General features: G+C 37.3%; 2 protein-coding genes across 7 annotated transcripts; one reads left to right on the top strand and one right to left on the bottom strand.

Annotated features, from left to right (window-relative positions):
• The first annotated feature begins 67 nt into the window (after positions 1-67).
• On the top strand, positions 68-12,003 carry zwilch (zwilch kinetochore protein). Of its 3 annotated transcripts, none has more exons than XM_055173836.2 (19): positions 68-224; positions 415-454; positions 558-647; positions 745-860; positions 966-1,156; positions 1,276-1,355; positions 1,444-1,599; positions 1,758-1,829; positions 3,088-3,181; positions 3,352-3,404; positions 3,504-3,606; positions 3,701-3,780; positions 3,944-4,100; positions 5,216-5,244; positions 6,118-6,254; positions 6,375-6,470; positions 6,600-6,715; positions 6,906-7,002; positions 11,869-12,003. In XM_055173836.2, exons 1-18 carry the CDS (start codon positions 175-177, stop codon positions 6,995-6,997), a joined length of 1,752 nt encoding a protein of 583 aa, XP_055029811.2. In that variant the 5' UTR covers positions 68-174; the 3' UTR covers positions 6,998-7,002; positions 11,869-12,003. The 3 variants fall into 3 exon arrangements, with proteins under 3 accessions (XP_055029811.2, XP_055029809.2, XP_055029810.2); XM_055173834.2 differs by having other exon boundaries at positions 3,501-3,606; XM_055173835.2 differs by lacking the exon at positions 11,869-12,003 and adding an exon at positions 9,579-9,599 and having other exon boundaries at positions 3,501-3,606.
• lctlb (lactase-like b) lies at positions 8,203-20,212 on the bottom strand. Of its 4 annotated transcripts, none has more exons than XM_073853612.1 (16): positions 20,076-20,212; positions 19,234-19,269; positions 17,922-18,106; positions 17,587-17,747; positions 17,404-17,491; positions 17,198-17,307; positions 15,973-16,101; positions 15,799-15,894; positions 15,660-15,714; positions 14,432-14,593; positions 14,088-14,362; positions 13,422-13,548; positions 12,839-13,038; positions 9,573-9,636; positions 8,512-8,556; positions 8,203-8,365 (listed from the first exon to the last, which is right to left on the bottom strand). In XM_073853612.1, exons 3-16 carry the CDS (start codon positions 18,049-18,051, stop codon positions 8,250-8,252), a joined length of 1,758 nt encoding a protein of 585 aa, XP_073709713.1. In that variant the 5' UTR covers positions 18,052-18,106; positions 19,234-19,269; positions 20,076-20,212; the 3' UTR covers positions 8,203-8,249. The 4 variants fall into 4 exon arrangements, with proteins under 4 accessions (XP_073709713.1, XP_073709714.1, XP_073709715.1 ...); XM_073853613.1 differs by having other exon boundaries at positions 17,922-18,101; XM_073853614.1 differs by lacking the exon at positions 8,512-8,556.
• Between the last annotated feature and the right edge of the window lie 56 nt (positions 20,213-20,268).

Genomic DNA, 20,268 nt, shown 5'->3' with positions numbered 1-20,268 from the left:
AAAAAAAAGTTTTAATAATTATTTAAAGAAGAACGGGCGTGGCCTAAGTACGTCTAATTCTGGTGACGTACATTTGGCGCGCTGTAATCAAATATTCCTACAAGGAAGATTTCGGTGTTGTGAGATTCAAAGTTTACTGGATTTATTTTTTTACATTCGCTTTCAGACAAGGGAATGGGGTCCAAAATAATTTTAGAAGGAAACAGTTTCGTTAAATTTCTCAAGTGAGTGTTTTCGTTATTTTATGTTGTGACAGAGTAACACTTGTATTATTGACACGACCATTATCACTTTGAGAAACGTTACATTATTTTCATGTGTTCAACATAGTTCGAACTTCAACTACTTAATATGAAATGCCTAAGTAGTTTTAGTATGTGTTTACTTCAAAGTTTCTATCTCGGTACGTTGTAGGTTGTGTCAAGATGAAAATAAGGATAACTCCACATATATGGTAAGAACTGCCTGAGATGCTGATGGATGTCTTACACATTTATCGTGTCGGATGATAAATCTTCAGTATAATTCTGATATTTCATTAATTTGTTTCATTGCAGGATGATATTTCGGTACTGTTAGGACAGAATGATGAACTTTTGTGCAACATTGCTAACAAAAAACAGCCTGTCTTTATCTGTGAGAAAGCAGTAAGTCTATTTATGATGTCCCTATATGTCATATGCAGATTGTGTATTATTCCTATTTCACAGTTACATACTTTGTTAATTTTTTATCATGCTGAAGCAAGTGAAGTATGAACCCGATGCTACAGATAGTATGGATGACAGCAATCTAGTTGAAGAACCCACTAAAATAGAGCAAGATCTTGGGCCTCAGCCCCTCTCTGTTATGAAAGCAAGGTAAAAGAAACTTTGTTTTTATCTCTAACTATTTTATGATAAAATGAAGTTCCTATTTGCATTCTGTGTTTAATTAATTTTTTATATTAATTATTAATCTTCCAGGCAGCTGCTGTCATGGTACACCATGGCTCAGAACCCCAACATGCCCCTAATAGAAGCCCCAGGGACTCTGCACCCTCTCTGGATCCGTTGTGACAAGTCCGACCCTTGTGCCACAGCCTGGCTTGGAGCAGAGACTATCTACAGTGGAAATAAGCCAACTGGAATCAAACTGTTTACAGTCAGCTGCAAAGGTTATAGGGCAACACATTTACTCAAATTGCTCAAATGACATTACTGAACTGATGCAATCGCTCTTAAATTATACCTGTTTGTAAACCATCACAAAAAACTTTCAATGGGCTTCCTGCAGGTCCAACAGGAGATGACGCATCATTTACCACTTTGGATGACCTTAAACAAGAGCATCAGAAAAGACACCATCCTTCTGCTGTAAGAAATGATACGCGTCTTATATTTTATATGATATGGCTTCTACACCATTAAGACGCTGTTAAGACTAACATAATTATTTTTGCAGATGGCGACCAAAGGATGGGCACAGTACAACCTGTTCTGCTCCATGAAAGAGGAAAGCATGGTGTTTGAGTCGCAGAGCAGCGTAATAGCCAATCTTAAATGGAACAATGTGGAGAAAATTTTGGAGTGTCCTCCATTGTCTTCTGTGGCAACTCTGGTTAGCACAAGTGCAAGCCATGCACTTTATTTCCTTAAAAATGCATGACAATTTAGTCCTTAATGCACTTGTCAATTAAGCATTTATAGATGGTGTTTTAGCCTGGGCTTAACTTTGTATTGGAAGATTTGTGCATCATGTTTGTCTTTTGTTTGCAGAATATCAAAGTTGCAGTTGGAGACATAAGGAGTTCAATGTATCAGACCAACAAAGAGATGGAGTTCCTTCTAGTAAGTAAGAATGCATTAATTTAAATCTGATTGGGCGTCATGGTTGTATTAAAGTGTAATCTGTATTATAGTAGTTTTGTTTTTTTAAGGTTAAAGTGTTTTTCTATATGCATCTCATGATCTAAGGGCCGATTCACACCGGCTGCGTGGCGTGTCTGTTGCGTGTCAGTTGCGTGGCGGCTGCATCGCGTTTTCTGTGTCCTTGCACACCAGAATCGTGCCTGGCGCGTTGCAGCTGCTGTAGGTGACATATATTTTGCCTGGAAACGCTTCAAAGACGCTTGCATGTGGCGTGAAAAATAGGCGTCGGTCCTATTCCTAGCGTGCATGCGTTTTCTGAGACGTGCGTGTAATGCAGGCAGTGTACACGGTCAAACCTGCTAACATGGGAGCCTAAATAAAAACAGACACGCCATGCAGCCGGTGTGACCCCTCGTTCAGACAGCCAACGACAAGCAGTAGCAGAGCGACGCGATCTCATTCATTTCAATGGAAACCTGGCGACTTCCGGCGACAGTGACCGTTGGCGACCGTATGGGCGACGTGTCCAGCGACGCGAGAAAGTTAAGAAAAGTTTAACTTTATGCAAATGTCGAGCGACTTTCGGGAGCGACTACCAATAAGAACAAAGCAGTGGAGTTCACGTCATCCTTCTCTCGTCAGTTATTGGCGTGGATGGTACTCATTTGTTTATCACAAGCAGATTTAGAAACGCCTCATTGAAAGAGACAAGCGACACACAGCGATAATGTCGCTGGCTGTCTGAACGAGGGGTGAATCGGCCCTTAAAAGGGGGTGTGTGTAAATTCTACGACATCTAGTGGTAAGATTACGAATTGCAACCAACAGCTTACCCCTCAATTTCAAAACACATATAATGGTGACAATGTAGGGACGAAGCGCGCCTTATAGAACAGTTTGTTGGTTTAGGGCTACTGTAGAAACATGACGCTGACTTCTATGTAAGGGGACCCACGGTTTATGTAGATAAAAACGGCTCATTCTAAGGTAATAAAAACAATACAGTTCATTATGTAAGGTATTTATACACCACTGATAATATAGTTATGTATTTTATATTATATTTCTGTCAAGAGATCCCTCTAAAAGTTACACAATGTACCTTTATGCACACTATGATTCTATGGCACATGCATAAATGTTGATTAGTATTTTTTAAGCAACTGTGCCCATTAGAGATATGAACTCATGCATGTACATAAAACTATTGCAACAATTTTCAACATTATTTGACTAGGCGCTGGCAGAGGGTTTGAGGACAGGAGAAACTGAATGGATAGAACCCATGGAGACTCAATCTGCTGTGGACTTAACCAGAGCTCTTATAGAGGGTAAACCCTTGTCCTGCTTAACAATAGATTAATCTGTGTGTTTATGCATAAGTTGCAATAACTAGTTGTCACTGTCACACTCTTTGATATATTTGTTTTATAGTTAGTGCATGTGAGGTTTGAGGGTGTTGGGTTATGTACTTGTATTAAGTTGTTCCTACTTCTTGTAGAGCTTGAGAGTATTGCACATGGAGGGCTAGGAAATGCTGCTAAAGCTTCTGAGGTAAACTTAATCAATAACAACAAAACATTGCATAATTTATAAATCTAATTTATAAATAGTTTTAACCACAAGCTTATGCAAAATGTGAACTTTTAGCAGAGCCAAAGGGCTAAGATGGATGCTACAGCTGCCTTCAGTTCAATGGTTATTGAGAGAGGAGACTTGGACTTTACAGAACAGCTCTGGGAAAAGATGAGGAGGAGTAAATATTGTTTTTGCATTATGGATTTTTGTTTCTCCAGTATAGAGAAACAATACATTTTAAAATTTAAATAAATGTTCCTATTTCCTTGTAGGTGTAACATCATATCAAGACGTAACAGATTGTCTAAAAATTGTCATCAAAGCAATAAGACACGGTCAAATCAAACCTTGGGTATGTGTTACTTCTTGTTTTGCAAGATTATTACATAAACACATGAATGATTATAATGCACTGAAGATATGTTCATGTGGTTAACATGACCTCACACGTAACATTAATCTTAAAAGTAATAAAATGGTTTAAATGTTAAATAATAAAATTGTTTCTTCCTCAGATCCACAAAGACAGCAGTAGCTCTCTCAGTAAACTGATCCTTAAGTCATACCAGCAGCAGATAGATGCAGTGCCTCTTACTGGTCTCACACCTGCTAATATGCTGCTCGAGCTGGGCTTGGATAAGATAAGGAAAGACTTCATCAATTATCTTGTTGGTATGTCAACACCAACCACAAAAAGAAGGATGGGCTTTTCATTTAGCATTTTGTGTAAAATACTTGAGCTTATAGATCCTCAGAAATGCTTGTAAGTACATGGATGAGCAGATTTTAAGAAACCCAGCAAGCAATTTTGGCTTAAACAAGGCAAAATTTGGACTGTCAGTGAAAGTCTAATGGACGTCTAACCACAGCCCAAGAATAGACGATGTGTATACGCTAAAAATATGTAAAAGAAATGAAAGCAAACACCTTGAACTCCTGTTGACGTTACATAATGGAATATCGTACATCTTGCAAGTTATTTTGAAAAAACGGCATGCAACCAAATTCAAGGTTATTTAGGGTAGAAGTGGGTTACTCACAGCCAGACTATATTGGGTCTATAGTTAGCAGTCATTTCACTGTCTCGATTATTGCTTGCTAGAAATAGTGCACTTGAAAATTCAGCTTAAACCTGTATAATTTGTGATGCAGTCTGAGAAAACCCAGTTATTTTTGTGATTTACTGTTTTGTACATAAAATCATCCTATGTAGTGTAAAGAACGTTCTGTAAAAATATAATCTTGATATCTAATATTAACTGAGTAAGGTCATGTCCAAGTTTATAATCAACGTGAAATCGATGATTAAAGGGATAGTTCACTCAAAAATGAAAAGTCTGTCATCATTTACTCACCCTCATGTTGTTACAAACCTGTATACATTTCTTTGTTCTTATGAACACAAACGAAGATATTTTGAGAAATGTTTGTAACCAAAAAGTTTGTGGACCACATTTACTTCTGTAGTATTATTTTTTTTCCAACTATGGAAGTGTATGGGGTCCACGAACTGTTTGGTTACAAACATTTCTCAAAATATCTTCCTTTGTGTTCATCAGAAAAAAGACATTTATGTGGGTTTGTAACAACATGAGAGTGAGTAAATGATCAAATTTTTTTTAAATTTTTGGTTAAACTATCCCTTAAAAATCAAACTTTAAAGCTTCTAATCAGAGGTAATGCATACATATTTTAAAGACATAAGATTACATAATGACATAATTTAAATTGGTAATGATCCATTCCTGTATGCTTTATTTCATAACTTGTTTTTTCTTGTTTTCTAGGAAAGGAACTGACAACACTTAACTATTTGGTAGGACACACTTTTGATTTTTAGGATTTTAATTAAAGGGATAGTCGGTCAAAAATTATATTAAACCCATGATTTTCTCACCCCGAAGCCATCCGAGATGCATATATCCATCATTTTTCAGACGAACACATTTTCTGTTATTTTAGAAAATGTCTTATATCTTCCAGCTGCTGAACAGTAAAGTTACGGGGTCCAGCTCATTCAAGTCCAAAAAATGTGCATATATCCTTCTCCATATAAATCCAAACGGCTCCAGGATGATAAACAAAGGTCTTCTGAGGGTAATCTGCACGGTGTTGATGTAGAAATATCCATATTTAAAACTTTATAAACGAAAATAACTAGCTTCCAATAACGCCGCCATATTAAACTTTTATGTATTCAGGAGAGAGTATTAGCGTAGTGTTCGCACTTGTCTTAGTGACGTATGACAAATTCGGAGGCCGGGGGCACAGAGCAGCTGCAGAGAAACCTTCGTAAACTGCGTACGCTCTCATCTTGAATGCGGACACGACTAAGATGGCGGCTTAATTTTCGTTTATAAAGTTTTAAATGTGAATATTTCTACAACAAAAGGCACGGATTACCCTCAAAAAGCCTTTGTTTATCATCGTGGAGCCGTTTGGATTTATCTTTTGAAGGATGAATGCACATTTTTTGGACTTGAAGGACGTGGAGCCCGTAATTTGATAAACTGAAATATCTAAAACATTTTCTAAAATAACTGAAAATGTATTCGTCTGAAAAATGATGGACATATGCATCTCAGACGGCTTCAGTGTGAGTAAATCATGGGTTTAATATAATTTTTGGCCGAACTATCCCTTTAATGTGACCAGTGAAGTTCATGCTTGTGTTTTGTGTCTTATTCAGAGTTACTACTTAGACACCGATGTGGACCTACAGGAGCAGGTGATAAGAGTGAGGAAACTACACCACCTGCTGGAGATCCTGGGCACCTGCAGCACTTTCCTCAGTCTGCCACATGACCGCCTCTTCCTGTTTACTCAGTGAGCTCTTGGTTCTTTACAAAGAGCAACTATATCCAAGTCCTCTCAAAAGTCCATATTTGTAGTTGTTCATACTTGTTAAATGGTGGTCTACTTCTAAAATATTTTTTTTTATGTCAGATCTTGTTTGCAGTACTACAAAACTTCCAACTATGATGAAGACCATGTGTTCCAATTGCAGATTAAGCCTGCACTCATAAGCTACTTTTATGAGAAGTGAGTCCAAATGTATTTCTTAAAGTGATGTATACTCTATGCTTGACTATGCATTTTAAATCAACTGTCAGTATAGTGAAAATGCACAAATTTAAATTAATGATGGATGGTGTGTTTTTTTTTTTCCAGAGAGCAGCCGTTCTTTTGGGCTGTGGAGGTGTTGAGTGGACAAGGGTCACGGGAGGTGAAAACATCATATCACCTCAGTGACAAGTCATTGGTGGACCACGTCAGTTTTGACTTGGGTAAAGCCACCCACTACTTAGATTTTTTATTATTTTGTTCTTCACTGTTTTGTTGTGTTTGGTCTTCACATGCCTATGACTTCTTTGGCAATGTAAATTATTTTCAGCTGTTTTTTGTGCTTTTTATTCACATCCTTGTGTAAACAAAAATCTGACATCTGCATCTCACCATCTGGTCACGCACATGCAGATTTATCGTTGGATGCTTCTGTGAGTGGAGAGAATGAGATGATGTCTTACTACAGAACTATGGTGAGCTGCAGTCTCATCAGCTTCACTTAACAGCGGTGAGTAAAACTTATAGACGAAATCCTGTTCTTTTGTTTATTTGAGTTCATACAGGTTTATAAGTCAAAGTACTACAACAGAAGAATAATTTGTGACCCCCTCCTGGCAAATTGAGTCGTAATGAGTACCGGTACATTTTCAAAAATGAGTTATTAATGGATACAAATCCTTTTATCAAAAAATATTTATAAAGGTACACCTCTCAGAAAACATACAAATAAAAATAATTTTAGATGTTTTATTACTATTTGCAGTATTTGAATCAGTAGACAAGGGCTTAATGTACTTTTTTATGGAAATAATCGACCAAAATTAAAAAAAAAATCACTTCTTTTGCCTGCAGCTCAAAAATATTGTGCGCATTCCGACTCATTTAGACAGCACAGGTCACATTTTTGTTTATAAGTTGCACATTTTTAGGGTTAGATGTCAACAGGGTTTTGAGACAACTGCAGCTTAGTATTTAGTAATTTTGCCCCATAATTATAATTTTTATAATTAATTTCAGCATAGCAGTCATACCCTCCTCAATCTAAACCATATTTTTTGTAATTATTAAAGGGACACTCCATCTTTTTTGAAAATAGGTTCATTTTACAGCTCCCCCAGAGCTAAACAACTCAGCCCCACCTCCCTGAAATCCATTCAGCCGATCCCTGGGTCTGGCGGCACCACACCCAGCACAGCCAAGCACAATCCACCGAATCCGACCAGACCACCAGCATCACGCTCAAAAATGACCCATTTAAAACTTGACTCCTCTGCAGCCCCATCATTCACTAAAAACGACAGGAAAAATTAAAGTTGCTATATTCTAGGCCGATATGGCTAGGAACTATACTCTCATTCTGGCGTAATAATCATGGACTTTGCTGCCATACCATAGGTGCAGCAGGCGCAATGATATTACGCAGCGCCCGAAAATAGTGCCCAGCTATTAAAAGTTACCATCTTTTAATTTTCCGTCGGTCTCAGTACACAATGCAACCACAGAAGAGTCAAGTTTTAAATAGAAAAAATATTGAAACTCTTTGGTCATTTTTGTGGGTGACGCCAATGGTCCAATCAGATCCAATGGACCACGCCAAGCCATGCCAAAAGCGGCACCGCCAGACCCAGAGATCGGCCGAATGGACTCCAAAAAAGGCAAAACTCTACTGTTCAACTCCAGGGAAGCTGGAAAATGACCCCATTTTCAAAAAAAGTGGAGTGTCCCTTTAATAGCAGAATATAAAAAAACACTGTACTAGTTGCGTTTACGCAGCAGAAACATGAGAAAAATGGCACTCATCAGAATGCAGAGAGTGCACACGGTGGGAACCACAATCTCAGTCACCATCTCCATGTGGCTAGTTAAAGGATCTGAAACATACACAAAGACATGAAATCAAATTTTAATCAGCTCTAACATTTCAGCCTTTCCTAATGCAAAACAGAGCACTCAAAGGGTTAATATATTCTCTTCAGAGCAATATCTAGCTATTATGTGTGTGTTAGTGTTGGCTTACCATGAATAAGTCTTAGAATATTGGCAACCGTATTCCGCTGTTCCTCTAATGAAGACAGAAAAATATGTCAGAACACATTAACCCTTTGAAGGCTGCTGTCTGAGATCACAATAAAGCCCTGCAACGCATTACTTTCAACCAGCTGGGTCAAAAACAGGGCAACATGCTAAAAATCAAGCATCCCGTGCTTATTAGTTTGAAACTAAAGTGACTGTGAATCCTAAAGACCTGGATTAGCTTGTGTAAAGGTGTTTGATTAGGGAAAAGTGGCCCTCTAGTACTGAAGTTGGCCTGATGTACAGTATGTTGAGGTAACTTTTTTTTGCTGGAAAAACTTTTCAGTTCGATGAAAGAAATTGGCACAAGCAACATTTGCTGATGCATTTTCTAAAATTCCCTAGTGAACATCTCAAAAACCGCTGATGCAAAAAAATGAAAACCTCAGCAAAGCAAGGTCTGTTCTTGAATATATTTCTAATCTCCTGAGTGAAGGATTTCAAGTTCCCAGGACCAGAGCAGACCAGAACTGGGCTTGTTTAACGTTCTTTTCTTAGTCGTCGACTAAACCACACAATCATTTTGAGGTTTCTCAGGACGTTTGCCAAGCCAAAAAGAAAATGATACAATTACAACTGTATGTACCCTTGTGTCTAAACTTTATCATGCACTGGCCAGATCTTTGGCATCTCTGCATGTTCCTTATTTTTCTTGGACTTACTTTTAGCTAAAGGGACAAACAAAGACAAATCCTGTTAGAGGTTTCAGTCTTTAAGACCTCCACCAAGCTCTCTGTCAATCCGTTCTCATGTTAGCCATAACGATCCACTGTGGACACGGCTAAGTAGAAACTTAGTCAAACCACAATTGAGGTTAGCATAATAAAACAGGGGAAACCCAGATGAAAACTATGAATTTTCTCATGTACTTTTAAAGGGGAATTTATGTCCATGTTTCTTGATTAAAGACTACTTTAATTTTTTTTAGGTTGTGATAAACTAATGGATTTTTTCCTTGTTTGCCCCCATGTACAACGTTTTGTTTTGTTTTAATGGTCTACTGACCTGCAGCCAGGAGCTGATTGCTGGAGGAGCAAGTCTCTGTAGCCTTTCTTCTCCAGTTCTCCACCTGCCAATGTTACTTCAGAGCATCAGGGGCCGTTTACACGATAAACAAACAAGAAACTTTTTTTGCTCTTTTGTACTGTGTGTTTTTGTACTTCTGTTACTATCTCATGCAGCTGCATGTGATCCTGCATCCTGGGCAAATGTCTGACGAATATGTATATGTATTTTGTCACATTGTATTCATTTGAATTGAACTGCTGTACTTTGTAAAACGTCCTTGAGCTTGGGAAAGGAACTATATAAATTAAACATTATTATTATTATTATTATTATTATTATTATTATTATTATTATTAACCGTTTTGGCTATTTGTTCACCAGTGTTGTAAGGTCCTGAAAAAGCATACTTTTGAAAATGGCTTTTAAAGTGCAAGTATTTTAACTGCTTGATGTTAACTTGACCGTTTTATTTATTAGGGATGCTCCGATGTATCTGCCTACAATTTTTATCGACGGCAGATAAAAGCAATTTTTACCACTATCGAACATCAGCCGATTGTTTAAAAACAGCCGATGGTCAGGGCAAATTATACGATTCTCTCAGATTTTTGATCTCACTAACCAATTTTTCATTTTTGTCCTATTTATATTTAGCCTGACGTTGCCATACTCAATTCTAGTCAGAATTTGAGTCTGATACCGCTCCATTGAGCTATAATTATGAGGCTTGTCTCAACCAAAAAATGCCTCTGCACTCAATTGGATAGACCTACGACCAATCAGAGCAACGGAGTGTGTGATGATGATGAAATTACGTCTTTGCAGCCTGACCGAACTGCTAGTTATTTCGCTACAATGACACTAACATTGTGATTATACTGAGTTAGCGAATGTACATCAACACCTATTATGTTTACAACATTTCGTTTATATCACAACATGAAGTATTTACTAAGTCATAGAGTAAGACTATCTCTTACCATTTGTACGTTAGGTGAACTTCATCCGCAACGATACCCATTACGTTTGCTTGAAAATATTGGAGCCTAGCATGTCCCTCCACTTATTCAGCAACCACGATTCCGGGCTTCCGAAAAGAAGCTGGCAACCACCGCTAATTATATCCATCTCGTCGTGCACGCTGAGTTGCATCGCCGTGATAACGTTAGCCATTTCAGTTGCGACCAACTTTTGCCGAATAGGAAGGACGGCAAAAACATCAACAAATGCCCTGCTCGCGTTTCTCTGTTGCTCTTTTAAAATCAATGCTCTGTCGATATCTTTTAGAACAGACTCAATGTCAGAATCCACACATCTGAACTCTACAGCGGCAGCCATTCAACACACGCGCTCTTTGGTGACGTGGTTCATTGCGTTACTGTTGATTATCTGTCCATCATCGTATAAAGCCCGCCCTGACAATTTGATTGGTTCGACCAGCATTTGTCCTAGCATAGTAGCTCCTCAACGCAGAAACCCCAGACCCATCTTCCCGTTTACAAAATCTTGTAGGCGGGGCTAAGATCGGCTGGCACCCAGGCTAATTTATATTTATAGCTTCGGAATACGGGTGCATTTTGAGACCACATTGCTAACATTTGCAACCATTTCTCTCTCTGCCTTACAGCGACATCATTAAAATCATGCTATATTATGGTCCAAAGTTACCAAAGAGCTTAAATATCAGCTTGAAGATTTGAAATCCGAATCATGATGACAAGAAATCTGTACTTAGTTTTGGCTGCAAAAATCCTGATCGGAGCATCCCTAATCCCTACTATTATCGCTCTGTAGAAGAATGTATATGTGCGTAGTCACGTAGTGTTTCTTTACAAAGTAACACCGCCATCTACTGGTCTGTCACGCGTAATTCTGTGGTTTTAGTCGTTTTCATGAATCTGTGCATCATTTTGACAATTTTATCGTGTGTACTTAAAATGCGCAGTGCCCATGTGCAGTTTTCAAATGCAGCGCTTTAATTACGTTTTTTATTTATTTAGAATGATAGATATAGAATGTACTACATGTTTTTTGCCTATTTTGTTCAAAAGGATGATCAACGTATGTCTACATATTATAATAACAAGGAACTATGCTTCTAACGACAGGTGAAGAGCTGTCGTTCAAACAACACAAGTTTGCGATGCAGCTTGCGAATGTGCATTTGAACTATGGTTTCAGGAAACACCAAATCGTTGAACTTTGTCTGTAATGACAAAACTTATGACAGTAGTTGGTTAACGATGCTTTGGGGAAACGCACCCCTGAAATTTTTTTTTTTTTTTTTTTTCAGATGGACATTCTTATAGATGGATCCTCCTTTCAGAAGCAACTATATAATCTGTCCTGTGTATGTATTTAACTTGCCTGTATACTTTTCATAATTATGCCACATTTAATACACCATTAAAAAACTTTATTTATAATATTTTCTAGTTTGATATTAAACTGAAAATAAACATTTGAGTTCAAGATAAAAGATCAGATTTTTTAAAAAATTTATTCATGTAGATCTTCTAGCGTATAAAACCTTATAGGCAAATTTCAGTGACTGTAAACTTCCACATAAAAAAAAAACTTCTTGAATTTAAGTGCAAAAGTGAATCTAGTTGGAGTCTTTTCCAGGGATTTTTTAAAACTGTTTAGTTGAGTGGCCGTCGGTGACTTCTTTTTTCGAGGGCGCTCGAATGGAAGTTCGTCACAACATGTATGTAGCCCATCGTGTGTGGTTTCTTTGTGCATCGAGTGATTCTATGTGCATCACGTGTCTTGTCAAAATAAGCGCCTGCTGCAGAGGCGTCTAAAGCGTTTATGATAAAAGAGATGCTCGCGTTTGCCAGATACTCGCATAATCTCATGTGTAATCAAGACTTTACTGTTAAGGGAGTGTCTTGCGTGTATTTTGTGAACGTGAGCGTCTCTTCTATCATAAACGGTCACGACGCATGTGCAACAGGCACCCACCCTGACAAAACACATGACGCACATAGTTCACATGACGCAACAAACATATTTTGAAAACGCAAGCAACACACATGACACTCCGAACACTTATTTTGAATTTGCCCCTCTCTGAAGAGCGGTCACGAGCAGCCACTGGTTTAGTTATTGTACAGTATTTTTACTTGAGTACTTAATATTTCAACATGTATCTAAATTCATTATATGTCTATAACTTGCACTTGTTAGGCATTTATTTATATATGGCAGTTGTACTCTTTAGGCAATCTAATAAGCAGATCAATAGGACAGTAGTACAATACCTCTCTCTGATGGGGGAATCCATTAGAACTAATGATGCGTTTATAAAACTGAACAGAGGCCTTGGGGTAACGTGGTTTATTTTTGTTCTTGAAGTCCACATAGTACAGTCCAAACCTCTCCGAATAGCCCTCATCCCACTCAAACTTGTCCAGCAGAGACCAGGCAGTATAACCCTTCACATTGACTCCATCCCTTATAGCTGTAAGACACAAATGTTCAAACCAGTACCTGTAAATAACTCAATTAAAACAATACTATAAGATCTGCTTGAATTTTTCTCCAGATACTGGATAGACTTGACATGATTATAGGTGTCGTATTGTCTTTAACATTTACATTCATGTATTTGGCAGACATTTTTATCTAAAGCAACTCAGAGTGCATTACAAGGTATAGGTTTTTATCATTATGTATGTCCCCTTGGTTTGAATCCATGTCCTTTTGCCCTGATAACACAATGCACTGAGCTATAGCAGGAGCACGAACGTTGGAGGAATTCAACCACAATTGCTAGGAATTTGTAAATGACTTGTGTTATGTACTCAGATTGCTTTTATGTAGTTTTTTTAATGGATCACTTGCCTTTGAGCATCTCATTGATGTAATCCTTGTAATATTGTATTCTCCAATCATCACACAGCTCAGTGCACATCACCTTCTCTGACACTCCATTCTCGGTGATGAAGATCATTGGGTTAGCATACTGAGTCTTGAGAAATGGGAAAAGTCATAACAGCATTATTCTTGGTAATGCAGGCTTTTTGAGAATAAAAGCTTACACAAGGAGAAATTAAATGAAACGAGTGTCTTAAAGGGGACACATCATGAAAATCTGACTTTCCATGTTTAAGTGCTTCTATCAACCTAGAAAATGTGATCAACCCAGTAACTTAGCTTTGGTAAACCATTCTCTGCAAGCATGTGAAAAAATAGGTCACTGAAAATTGGCTCCCCTTGTGATGTCAGAAGGGGATAATACCGCCCTTTAATCTGCACTATCAAACCACAGCACTGCCATTTATAGCAGAGATCAGCTCATTTGCATTTAAAATGACACACCCAAAATGGCACATTTTTGCTCACACCTACAAAGTGTCAATTTTAATATGCTATAATAAATGATCTATATGATATTTTGAGCTAAAACTTCACAAATGCACTCTCTGAGGACAACAAAGATTTATTTGCCATCTTAAAGAAGCCTTGTGAAATGCCCCTTTAAGCAAATATTTCTCATGATTTATGCACCTTTATGAAGTTAAGCAGTCGACGGAAACCCCAAGGAACCGAATAAAGCCACTCTGAACCTGGATCAGGCCATTTTGGGTCAACCAGCTCTGCTATGTCGCGGTCTGTAAAGTAGGTGTTGCTGCGGGTTGAGGGGAAGTTCTTTTGGGTGATGTAGCGAGTCGTGAAGTGGCCCACGCCTAGAAAGTCACAGGTGCCTTTGATGTAGCTCTTCTCTTGAGAAGAAAAGGTTGGGAGACGAGATGTTCCCAATCCCTGCTGTGCACTTTTCCTGCCTTAAACAAAGATATGTCATCAATGTGTTTAATTATCATATTTTACTTCTATCTAATATTTGATGGTACCTATGAAATCTTTCATCACTTGAGGATAGTCTCCATGAAAAATGGGTGTAGCAAACCAGCCTATGTAAAACTGGACGTATCTCTCAGCAGCCTCAATGTCCTTTTGATTTGTGATGTCCACAGGTTCTCCCCAGTCCCCAGACAATGAAATCCCCACCATACCTAGAGATGAAATTAAGCAATCAACACAATCGACCCTTATATACAACTATCCGTGCACTATCCGAGGGAAAGCTGTTGTTGGGAGTGTACGTCTACGAACACATCTGGAGTTATTTTAGTCTTTGTCTTTGCTCTTCTGACTTTAAACCCCCAAATAGTGCATTCATCCTTCACAAAAGTAATCCACACAGCTCCAATGTGTTAATAAAGGTCTTCTGCGGTATAATCAATGTGATTTTGTGAGAAAAACACCATATTTTAAACCGTAATAACTAGCTTCCGGTAACAACGCCATCTTGGACTCATGTGATTCACGACAGTAACCATATAGTAATTATAGTTTTTTTAGTTATATAGTTAGCTAGTTTATAAAGTTTAAAATATGGATATTTTCTCACAAAATCACATTGATTACCCACAAAAGATCTTTATTAACCCATTGGTGCCGTGTGGTATATTTTTTTGAAGGATGGATGCACTTTTGGGGGGTTTAAAGTCATTTGATTTTTACCGTTTTGGAATCCATTCAGCTGACCTCCGGGTCTGGCGGTACCATTTTTAGCATATGCACAATCCATTGAATATGATTAGACCATTAGCATCGCGCTAAAAAATAACCAAAGAGTTTCAATATTTTTCCTATTTAAAACTTGACTCTTCTGTAGTTTCATCGTGTACTAAGACCAACAAAAAATTAAAAGTTGCGATTTTCTAGGCAGATATGGCTAGGAACTATATTCTCATTCTGGTGTAAAAATCAAGGACTTTGCTGCTGTAATATGGCTGCAGGAGGCGCAATGATATTAAGCAGCGCCTGAAAGTAGTTCCCTTGGTAACTTTCAATAGCAGGGGACTATTTTCTATCATTGAGCCTCCTGCAGCCATGGTACAACAGCAAAGTCCTTGATTATTACACCAGAATGAGAGTATAATAGACATGACATATATAAAATCATATTTTCAAAAAAGGTGGAATGTCCCTTTAATTTAAGGGCCAAATTGCACCCCCTGCAATAATGATAAGATGCTTCAAAGTGCTACAAAGTGCATTTTTGTGTGATTGTACCTCTCTGTTTGCTTCGCCACTGAGAATCGTAGGTGTGCCATACCTTGGAGTGTGCCTGTGAGAAAACCAATATAAAACAGTATTGTAAATAGCTTAATTCAGTGTTGGAGGACAATGTAAGGGGTACGTGTCTTCTCACCTTAATGATGTGGTGAGCTGCTCTGTAGGCTCCAGTGCCCATGAGCTTCAGTCCTGGAGCATGTTCTCCAGTCTCATATCCTTCAACTGCCACTGACTGACAGAATAAGTGCACTGTTGAGAATTTACTGTACAATGTCCTTTAGCTGGCTAGCAATTAATGCATTGAGCGTACCCATGGGTTATTGAAGGTTATCCAGTGTTTCACGCGGTCCCCAAATCGCTCAAAGCAAAGGTTGGCAAAGTCATTAAAATAATTAACCATGCTGATGTTCTGCCATCCTCCATACTTCTCCTGCAAGACCTGATCCATTGCATAATGAAAAATGTAATAAACTTTAAATGTAATAAGTCTTTTGCAATATCTCAACTCGGGTTGATGCAACCGATGAATTTATTGTGTACAAGTAAGATCATCTCTTTCCAAAAATGTTACAGATTTGTTAAAAGGTAATACAGCAAAAAAATGCTGGGTTGGTTTTATTCCATGGTTAGGTAAAATTTGGACAAACCCAATCACTGGTTCAAATTATCCTATGAAATGTTCATATTTGACCCAACCATGAAACAACCCAGCATACACATCATAAAATTAAAGGCACTTCATGATGCCATTTAAGAGCCAAATAACCTTTAACATCTGGTGAACCTTTCTGCTTCAAAATGGTTCTTTGTAGTAAAATTAATTTTATAATACACTGAAAAAAATTATTCATTGCATTTACTTAATTTTTTAAGGTAAGTGGTTGCAATCAATTTATTTAAGCTACATTTAAACAAAAAAAGATTAGTAAAGTAAAATAAAAAAAGCTTTTGTTTAAATGTAGCTTAAATTAATTGATTGCAACCACTTACCTTAAGTAAATTAAGTAAATTCAATGAATAATTTTTTTCAGTGTACAGCAGGGAAAATAAGTATTTGACACATGAGCATTTTTATCAGTAAAGGGATTTCTAAGTGGGCTATTGACACAAAATTTACACCAGATGTAGCCATCTAGCCAAATATTGAATTCATAAAACGAAATCAGAACATTTAAGTATACAAGTTGAGTCATAATAAATAAAGTGAAATGACACAGGGAATAAGTATTGAACACACTTTATTTAATACTTTGTCAATATCCCCTTAATGATAAAAATGTTGATGTATCAAATACTTATTTTCCCCACTGTATATTAAATATTAGAAAGGTATGAGAAAAATGGTTATTCTGACAACCTTTGACTGAATAGTTTTTTGAGGAATTGGCATCGATGGGAGGAATGTTTTAATCACCATTCTTTTAAAGAGTAGGTTAATTTAAATCTAATGGTTGAGCTTATCCATGTTTTACTCAGCCATGAGTTAAAAACAACCCAGCATTATTTTAATTTTGTTTATTTAAAGGAATACAAACCTGAGGTAGGTCCCAATGATACATGGTTACTATGGGAGTAATGTTATTTTCAAGCAGCTCATTAATAAGAGCATTATAAAACTTCACTCCTTTCTCGTTCACATGGTCAGCTGTAAACACACAGATGTGGAAGTCATTCAGTAATGGGAAATGTATTGGCAATCATTACTGGGGTTTTTTTACTGTGTGTGTGGCAGAACACTTACACCTGATTCCTGTTGGGATGATCCTGGGCCAAGAGATTGAGAACCGATAGTGGTTTAGGTTCAGGTCTTTCATCAACGAGACATCCTCCTTCACAGAACAATGATGAATGGGAAGCTTTTGTCACTCAAATTTAATTTCTAGAAATGTTTATACCAACGTGCCATTGGAATGGTAGTGGTCACCTTAACTTTGTAGTATCCATCACATGAAGAGTCTCCAGTATTGTTCAGGAATATCTTTCCTTTCTTATGAGTGAACACATCCCAGATGCTCAGTCCTTTTCCATCTTTGTCCCAGGCTCCTTCTGTTTGATAGGCTGAACTGCCGACGCCCCACGAAAATCCTGCCGAATAAACACACGGTAGACTCGGTAGAGTACAAGGGCTGCTTTTCACATATTAATGTCTAATGATTCATGATTTTACCATCTTTACCAACTTCACCTATAAAACATAGATATCCATATAGATCTTTTCATTTCTGAAAGGCCTTTGTGACAGATCCACAGACTTCATACCAGTTGGAAAAGTGCCATAATAGAAGGAGTCGTGGTTGTTCGTTGTCCAGTCGAAGTCCTCAGCTGCAGACAGACACAACACCAGCACAAGCACATGACACGCTCGTCCAACACGGTACGGCAGCATCATATTCCAGCTATCTGCTTCAGCTTAGTGTCTCTCTTCAGCACCACACTCTTCTAATCTGAGAGGAAGGTCATATTTTACTAAACAAATTTTTAGGCACCTAAAACAGCAAAATACTTCAAACATTATGATTCAGTTTATGATTAGCGTCTAACCCCAGAAACCGGCATTCTCAAAGTGTAAATCACAAACCAATGGGTAAAGTTTGTCCCTTTTTGACCCAATGCTGGGTTGAAAGTGGGTCATTATTTAATTGGGGTGGCAAATGAGAGGCAGAAACTGTAAAAATGCTTGTTTGTAGTGGCGGCCGCTGACTTCTTTTATCGAGGACGCGAAGTTCGTCACAACATGTATGTAGCCCGCCATGTGTGTGGTTCTTTTTTTCAAAATATGTGTTCTGCGCCCCGAGAGATCGTGTTTGGATCACGTGTCATGCCAAAATAAATAAGTGCCTGCTGCAGAAGCGTCCAAAGGGTTTATGATAAAAGAGACACCCGCGTTTGCCAGAGACTAATAATCTCATACGTAATCAGAGTTTACTGTTAAGGGAGTGTCTTGCGTGTATTTTGCGAACGTGAGCGTCTCTTTTATCATAAACGGTTTTGACGCGTGTCCAGCAGGCACTTATTTTGACAAAACGCGTGATGCACAAGGTTTACATGATGCATCAATCACATATTTTGAAAACACGAGCAACACACATGACACTCTGAGCACTTATTTTGAATTAGCACTCCTCGGATGAGTAGTCACTGCTTGTTCGTTTACTTTTAATAAAATGTATTGTTATACATTTAAAATTAGTTTAATATGCTATATCCATACAAATTGAAGCTTAATAACATTTATAATTTTAAATCATTTAAAAAACACTGGTGAAACATCCACTTATGTCTGCGGTGTTACCAATATTTGAAGTAAAAAGCCAGTAACACCACAGACAAATTAGCCTAAATACAATATTTTCTAAAATGAAGGGCTGCCATCATGATGATTTTAAGATCAGGGACATTTAGGAAATATTAATATGTATGGATTTTTTAAAAATTGGATTAAAATATTTAAAATCTTTAAACATAACACCACAGACACTAATAAAGTGCGACACATGAAATTGTCAGAAATTTAGCAAACTTTAATTAGAAATTAATAAGAAAATTAATAATTAAGAAAGAATGCACTCACCATGCGCCCCTCAGATCAACCAGCACCTGCGATGACCTTTAAACACAGAAAATAGTCCAAATAGATTTCCCCTTTTTTCTTAAAGTGGCAGTTTTAACACCACAGACATGAATTTAGGGGACACAACTTTTTTCTTAAATATTACTATATACATATGCATATTTATGTTAAAAATGTTATATTATTGCACTTAAATCCATAATATCCATGCATTTTTTTAACAAATGCAATCTCTTAAACTCAGTTAAATATGTATTTTAAAACAAAAAAATTAATTGTTAATAGTGCACGAATTATGCTTGTATTCCTACAGAATTCAAACATGAAAAATTTGATAATTTATTGGTATTTAAAGTTTATTTCAACTATTGTAAAGTAGGGACACCACTTGCCACCCCAAATAAAATGTACTCCAACTACTTTTTAAAAAACGTGACAATCTGCCTCACACTAACTTTAGGTTTTAAATGTTTCAGCTGAAATAGTATAGTTGAATGTTATGCTAGTGTTGAATTGCTTCATTTGTTTACCCAACAACTATATAGTAAGCAAAAATATTTTTTTAAATAATCTATCATTTTAACTCTGTAAACTAGAATTAATTTACAACAGCAGTGTTGCTTTGTGACAATTTTTTCAAGTGACAATTCCCCTACTTTTGTTTAAAGTAAAGTCAAAAATCTTAATTCTTTACAAAACTGAAAATACCTTTTACTTTATTTTATGAATTACACTTTTCTTACCTTGCTCTTTCACTAGGTTTGTCACACGTCTAAATCTATAATGCAGTTATAGCACATGTGATGTTTTAATGAATGTCCTCTTGATTTTTGCAAACATACCTCTCACAGGATTTTCATTGATCCCTATTTCTGTAAAATCAAAGGAAACTATCCAACATCAATATTACATCCACAATCTCAGGCTTGCGTTATACAAAATCTGTTACCGTTCTGCTGGTGGCAAAGCACTATACACTGCAGGTGGTCCCATGACCCCAATGTAGACCCAAATGCCTGTCTATTGAGGGTCAAT

The sequence above is a fragment of the Misgurnus anguillicaudatus genome, chromosome 15 (genome assembly GCF_027580225.2).
Source record: "Misgurnus anguillicaudatus chromosome 15, ASM2758022v2, whole genome shotgun sequence".
NCBI classification, from domain to species: domain Eukaryota; kingdom Metazoa; phylum Chordata; class Actinopteri; order Cypriniformes; family Cobitidae; genus Misgurnus; species Misgurnus anguillicaudatus.
The sequence above is the reverse complement of the archived record's forward strand: the minus strand, read 5'-3'. Positions and strand labels throughout refer to the sequence as shown.